This window comes from Macrobrachium nipponense, chromosome 7 (genome assembly GCF_015104395.2).
Source record: "Macrobrachium nipponense isolate FS-2020 chromosome 7, ASM1510439v2, whole genome shotgun sequence".
Classification (NCBI taxonomy): Eukaryota; Metazoa; Arthropoda; class Malacostraca; order Decapoda; family Palaemonidae; genus Macrobrachium; species Macrobrachium nipponense.
Window position 1 is genome coordinate 95,127,884 of NC_061109.1, and position 7,591 is coordinate 95,135,474.

Below are 7,591 nucleotides of genomic sequence, written 5' to 3' on the forward strand. Positions count from 1 at the left end.
CAGAAACTTAATAATCCATGACTCTGCTCCTCTGATCAGCCACTTTTCCCAAAACGCCAGGAGTCTGGCTCCTACAGGCGCACAAAAGACTTCAGTTTTACTTTTTGGCCACTGTCTTGGTTGAGCCCTTCTTATAGGACCTTGCAGTGAAATGTACATTGGAATGGGTCCTAAACCTGAGACATGGGTCTAACTCCACAAAAGGGCTGCTGCTGGAGGGGTGGGGGGTGGGGTTGTCTTGAGAGCAAAGGTAGGTGAATCCTTTGGATGCTTGGAGAATTGAGCTAACAGATCTTGCATTGATTTCTTCAGAAAGTAGGACACAATTTACTAAACAGTGTCCTGCTGAAAGATGTGAATTTTGTCCGGTGGTGAAAATGACAAGGCCAATTTCTGCATCTGATTGACTCAGCACCAGAGCTCTGTTCTTAAGGACTCCCAACGTGAACAAAGCGAGAAGCTCTAGCCATCTCTTATGGCCTTGTCTGCACAAGACAAGACTCATAGCCAGTCCGAGGTAATGTCTCTTGATAAGTCTTCTTGGAGGACAAAAAAAGGTAACCATCTTGGGGGGTCTAGTCCTGTCATCCAGATAACTCATCAAAAAAGTTGAGACAGGTGAGACAGGGGAAGCTGGGGCAAAAAAGGGGAAGTTCACCAAAAGATACTGAAGAGTAGCTGCATAGGAATGAGGAGCAGGTTCTTGATCAATCTCTTCCTCTTCTGAGGAGACTGGAGACAGAATAAAATCATTAGAAATCTTGGAAGCCGAGGGCGCTTCCTTCTATAAACTCATTATTTCAGCTAATTATTACTTAGTAGGAGCCAACGACAATTCATCTTGATCCAAAGGCAAAGGAGACTGTGGTCTCTGAACTATTGAAGAAAAACACATTTGGGAGCAGGCGTTGGTGCTCGGAAATGGATACTGAAGAGTTGATGCTGGGCGCTTGGAAGCTGGTGTTCGGGAGCTGATGCCAGGTGCTCGGGAGCTGGCATTCGGGAGTTGGTGCCAATGCTTGGGAAGTGGCGCCATTACGTTCAGGAGTGTGAGCCAGATGTTTGGTTGATGACGTTGGGCGCTTATAAGTGGACACTGGGTGCTTGGGAGCCATGTGAGGGCGCTCTGCACATGGGCACTCGTGAGGCCTCTGGACTGTCCCATTTAGATACAACATAACTACAAGAAGGCTGTGGGCTAGTACTGGCCTTCTTATAACGTTTAACTGGAAGTGGGTCTGGACGACAACCCACGTCCTCTGATGGGCGCTTAAGCGGTCATGAAAAGTCTATGAATCGTTTCCTGTGCATCCTGTCCGTGTCATAATTATCAGAACTTGATGACAAGTCATGCACTCCCAATGAAACGCCTTTCCAATGCTTGTCATTCAATGCCTGGGATCGTGCAACAAGCTTGACTGAGAGAGCAACTACCTGTGGGCAAACCCCACCGGCCTCCTTTGGACTTCCTGTATGTCTTCTCTCAGGTTCAGGGGTGTATGACATGGACCTTCGTTTAGGAGAGCCAACAAAACAGACAGTCACTCTCTCCAATTGGACTACAACTACATCTTTTCTGCGAATACTTTATCCATGGGCACTCTCACTGCACTAACTAGTACATAGATTCGAGACTGGCAATGGTATTAGGGTCAGAAGCAAGGGAGCCAGGCATGGGAGTAGGTGGATGAATAGTAAGAGGTCTAGTATTATGTGAAAAATCGGGAATAGGAGTAGAAGGAATAGCAGGGCTAGCTACTAAACTAGGTTTAGGAGTAGTTACTAGGCTACATGAACAACTCTTGGCTCTAGAAGCCGCTTTCCACTTCTTATCCTTTGCTAACTTACCTAAGTGCAATATAAGCATTTTCCACTGCTCCTCATCCCAAGATGAATATTCATCACAAGTTTTTTCCTTACTACATTGTTGCCCTCTACATGTACTGCATTTTTGTGTGGAGATTGTAGCAAGATTTTGCTAACCTAGTTCTACACCCTTTGCTGCAATAGCAAAAACTAGAAGTGCTGGAATCAGACATAATTCTATAAAAAAAAACCAGGCTAACTGTCCAAAAACCTAATAAGCTGACAAAAACTTGTTAGCTACTGAAACAAAGCAATTGTTCATCACCAAAATACAACTGAAAACCATGAAAAGGCAGCTGCAATGGCACCAATATGTACGAAAAGCTGGGAGAAACAAAATTGAGCTTACCTGTCAAGCTGTTCCTGCGTACTCTGATAGTGGGCAGGGCCTGTCACCTATACAAAAACAATAGAATCGCTACTGCGAATTTTTAAAAAATCTGCCGCACAAATAGAAACATTAGCAATGTAATTACTTGGTAAGTTAATTATATGAAATATGACTTTGACCATAAAATATTTACGGTCATCTACAGCTTTCAAGGTCAACAATTACAAAAAATATACATGCATGTAAAATAATCACTATAGCCTGTTTAATTATGTATATGGCTGGGTAACAAACAAATATTGTAGATTACCCCTGATCTTTGATATTTATTTTGAAAATGAACCTAGTACTTATTTGGCAAATAGAAGTGTTCAAATGCATTTGTCCATTCTTGAGGAAAACAAAATCACTGGTACAGTTACTAACAGTATGGCTTATTTTGTTACGTTTTTGAAATTGCAGGACTATCCCTGTGAAATCTTACTCCACCATTCTTTATGGCACAGGTTCTTTCCCACATGGAGTAGTAGTAGTTGCTGCCCACTCTGTGGGTCGGCTCCCGTCTTGTGGGGATTTTGTAGTGGGAGATTTCTATTGGCAAGCGGCTCGTGGTAGTGGTCTCACTCGCCATAGTGTTCATACCGACACCCTCTTGGAGGGTGAGCGAGTCAGTTGTACTGACCTTTTTCTTTATTTATTTATTCTCTGGTATGTGTTAGTACATTTACCCTAGAAATAATAGATTAAAGGATATTTCGCTGGCGACACGAGCCAATCGCCCAGAAATAGATTTTTCCTTACGTCAAAATCCCTTTAGACAACCATTAAAGAAAAATCACAAAGGGACATATCATGCTTTCCAGTCATGCAAACATTAAGAATTACAAGCAAACTCCAGTTTCAGTTTAGTGTTAACATATTTCCTGGTCTAATCTTACAAACAATGGTTTACACTATCAGATGATAAAGCCAGGGCTACATATAACTGACATCAGAACCTTCTTAGTGGTATCTCTATGCTTTAGCAGGAAATGAGAATGGATTTTATAAATGAAATCATAATGGGTTAACTAGCATTTTGTGAATACGTAAACAATGACTGTTGATATCTCATGGTTCCTGAAGTGAAATGCCTAATTTTAATCTCATGCTCCTTTTCTCGCGATCCACTTTCTAAAGATGTTAACAACTAGAGTTACCACTTTGAAAAGGAAACCAGTGACTAGATTACCACACTATAGTGAGGTTAACAGTATTTGAAATTTTCTGCTCTTATGGCGGTTAGATATATTGAAGCCAGACTGGTAGTAGGTTACATAATTCCACAAAAACAACAGTAGTAACAACAGCCACCATTAAATATAACCCCAATACCAATTTACCTACTATCGACCGAACTGTGCCAAGTGCTTTTTTAGAACTGAAAGTTAGGAGAAACTAAACCCAGCACCAGCTCCATCAACATTATACCAAACCATCAATCTGAAGATTGCCTGGAACGGTTGGGAACCACGATCATCTCTTTTCAGGGACTAAGACATAACTAAAAGGAGAATTAAAGAATTTTAAACTTCCTTAACAAACTTACAACATAGTTTTGTCAAACCCCTATGAGAACAGTCCAATTACAAAAGCATGTCCAAAGAAATAGTGGGTGCGACGTTTATGCTCAGACAAATAGAAGTTCGCTATTATTGAAACAAAAATGTAACACAGACATGAATTATGGTTTAACATGATAATATGCATCTTTCTGTATGCTATTCATTAGAAAAGGTTACTAATAGGTTAATGTTTATTGTATTTAATTTTCATATCCTAGAATCGTGGATGATTCTCATATACTCACAAAAGTTATTCATACTAATATAAATGACAAAAATAATTTTTGGCTTAAATATATCATATTCAATCAATAATAAATTTTTTGTTATCCAGATACCATCAGTGTATACTGGAAGATGAAGGTTAATACGTACCATGAAGTGTTCTCTAAGCAAGTAGCCTAAATTTGGTTTGTACAATTTTCTTATTGGTTTCTACCCAAGTAACTTGACTCCAGAGTATACCAAGATCAACTTCTTGCTTCCTTTTATTTATAAATAAAATGTTCACAGGTCTAAAAAAAACCCACAAAGTTCTATTTACATAGCCATTTCTCACATTTTCATAATAAAAATGATGATTGGATTTCTAATGAGAGCTAATGTCTCCTAAAAACAATTGGTAATATGCAGTCAAACCTCAAATAAAATTAAATGTGCCTAATGAACAAGATATATGAATCTCTGAAAAACTGAGAAAGTTAGAAGAAACAACATGGAATGATGGTGATCAGGGAAAAAAATGCAACATTTCTAGGACGAGTGTGAATTTTCATTTTTCTATACCCATAATATTAGTTATTCTTAAGTATGTACCCTAACCTACCACCCTGCAAAAATATATCTTAAATTGTTTTTATCCTCACTACAAATTTCCTATTAAATAATCTACTATTTATCCACTTAATCAAAAATATCCATAAAATGTGATGTGCAGTAAAATATCTCGATGGTGATAAATCCTTCTAATTTAAGCATGCCATAGCGTTTATCATTAGTAGTTAGTTCCAATTAAACAAGAGTTTCACTTATCATATGGATCAGGCCAGACCATTCGATTTTAATATGGACTTCTATACCTTCCAATTATTATTTTGATAATTGTTTTTTAAAAGAAAAAATACCTTCAATAATTGTTTTCTAAACAAATAAATACCATCAATAATTGTTTTCTAAACAAATAAATACCAAACACTCAACTACTGGAACATAATCTCTCCAAAAGGATCTTTTGTAATTATTTTTGGCAATATCTAGATATTTTGTCTAGACTTCCTGGAATTGTGTAATTATGTATTCATTGCTATTGAACATAAATTCACATATCCATAAGAGCTACATTTGACACTGTTTTTTGGTTCTTAGATCTTCAAAATGAAATATTTCTATAACTTTTGTATCTCAGCTCTGACCATAATTATGTTTATGTTTTTTCTAACTTCCAACTTCATTATTGTTGAGGACTAGTTCGGCAGTCTTGCGCATTTCTTCTTTCATAACTGTATAATATTAACGGTTACAAAAAATAGCTTCATTCCACCTTGCCTAACCGGTAATTTTGTGGCTCACTTTCAGTAGTTCCTTCTTTGCTTATATCACGAAAAAAGTAACATATTGGTAATTAACATAGGAATTATGGTAATTGTTTCCATAATTTTAGATTATTAAGTCCCATGTCTTTTATTAATCTTAAAATTATTAGTCCATAGAGGCTGCTATGTACTTAGTGGAAGGTTATCAAGAGTTTCCAGGTGTTTCTTAATGCGAAGGAAAAATTGTGGATAAACATAAGAGAATTATATTTAGGCTTACCTTTGCCGACAGCTGATCCTTGACTTCTGCAGGATACCATCGACTGGAAGCTAAATTGGACCCAAGAGTGTAACGAATCTCATTGAAGATCTCTGTTAACTGCAAAGAAAACATCAAAGCAATTAATGTGGGGAAGATGTTTTTACCTGTAAACAAGAAAATACTCAGGAGAAAGTGTTCAGAGCTTTTAATTATACCCTTAATAGCTACTTAATAACGGCTTACAACAGAAATAGTGAAGGCTTCTACGATAATTGGTATTTATTTAGTTAAGAATGGCCAGGCTGAATAATACGTAGTGTGATAATGTTGCTACTTTACTTCAAAACCAATTCAGTAATATTCTAAATGATTTCAAAGTTTTTTCCTGTGAATCCATTACATTGTAAATATATTACTGAAAAATAGTTATTGCATAATTAGGAATACAGGCAGTCCCAGGTTATCGACGATCCAGTTTTATGGCACTTGTCTAAAGCCAAAAATCGTTGATTGCCATAATGTGCAGATTTCCAGCTATCGGTACCGATTATAGTATTGGCGTCAAGATATACCAAACAGAGATGTCATTAACCAGTTATTGGCATCAAAGTCCTATTATCGTTTCCATACACGCCAAAAAATCACTGTTTTTGGTTATCAGTAATTTTTGCTAATCATCAAGCCATTGGAAAGGAAACCCCCCAGATAACCGGCGACTGCCTGTACCAAATACGAAAATATAGGCGTAACATAGAAAGTAACTTTGACTTGATTTTCCATTCATTGTCACTAATACAGTACTTGAATATCATGAATTACGTAAATAAAAGAAATTCAAATATTCAGTCTACTAAATATTTCCTGCTGGCTATTGTGAACTGAAAAAATAAGTATGAATTTATACACACATATAAATGACTATAAAGAAAATAATTTTCATACCTTTGAAAATTGGAAACCATAAACTTGAAATCTTTGCTGGGGTAAGGTTCATAAATCATAGATTATAATATACTATTTCATATTCATACGCCTGACTGATTTAGAGAAGTTATGGGACTTTGGCACAAGTTTGTATGATTAGAAAAGTGATTGTAATTGAAATGTCAAATGGATGATCTTCGTGGGTAACAACATGCATCAATGAAAATATCTAAAGTTAAGAAATTTATTTCAATACTTACTACTCGTTCATTTTTCTTGTGCGACCGAGATCTACTTGGGCTTCGCTCGTACAATGAACCAAGGCCCAAATTAAAAAACTTGGCTGTAGTTTGGATACAAAACTCCCATCGTTCCATTGGTTCTTGAAGACCTGGAAATAAGAAGTATATTACAAATCACATAATGATCCAGTGCGTATATCGCCTTCGCATATGCACATGCTTCTAAAAGTGTGTAATCTTTATCATCATAATGATTTAAAAAAATACTAAATAGAAGAAGAAAATGTATCATTAAGTAGTGCCAGTGGCAGCTCGTGGATATCATTCAAAGGGGGGTTACATATAACATACTCCTGGCTGTGATATTTGGACATCTAGTAATGGACGACATCCTCTTTTAATTGCAAATTTTTTATGGAGACAATGCCAAGTTTCGGTTAATGGTGCCAATAACCGGTTACTGGCGCCTCTTTTAGGTATGTTATGACACCATAACACTATTATCAGCACCTTATGGCACCGATAACAAAAACTTTGCCTATTATAGTGCCATAAATCACTGATTTTATGGCGGTACCATAAATTGCTGATTTTATGGTGGTAGGCAAGCGCCATAAAACCCGGATTGCCATTAACTGAGTCCACCGGTAACCGGGGACTGCCTGTCTGCATAGAGGTACCTCGTGTGACACAAACAGTCCTGTTCACGAACAAATTAGGTTACGAACCAGATGTAAAAAAAAAAATTTTCCAGTTTGCGAACCGTGCTTCATGCCACAAACCGTAGGCTAACCTCTTTCCTTCTCTTTATTTATCAGATTTTCTAGTTA

The 7,591-nt window shown here is 37.1% G+C and overlaps 1 protein-coding gene across 2 annotated transcripts in view; it reads right to left on the minus strand.

Moving 5' to 3' along the window:
* LOC135217201 (endothelin-converting enzyme 1-like) overlaps positions 1 to 7,591 on the minus strand; it is a 261,206-nt gene that overhangs the window by 79,142 nt on the left and 174,473 nt on the right. For both annotated transcript variants that reach the window (XM_064252934.1, XM_064252933.1), the window contains 2 exons: positions 6,780 to 6,910; positions 5,614 to 5,712 (listed from right to left, as the gene is read on the minus strand). In XM_064252934.1, the coding sequence (XP_064109004.1) occupies positions 5,614 to 5,712; positions 6,780 to 6,910 (230 nt within the window). The remainder of the gene's footprint in view (positions 1 to 5,613; positions 5,713 to 6,779; positions 6,911 to 7,591) is intronic.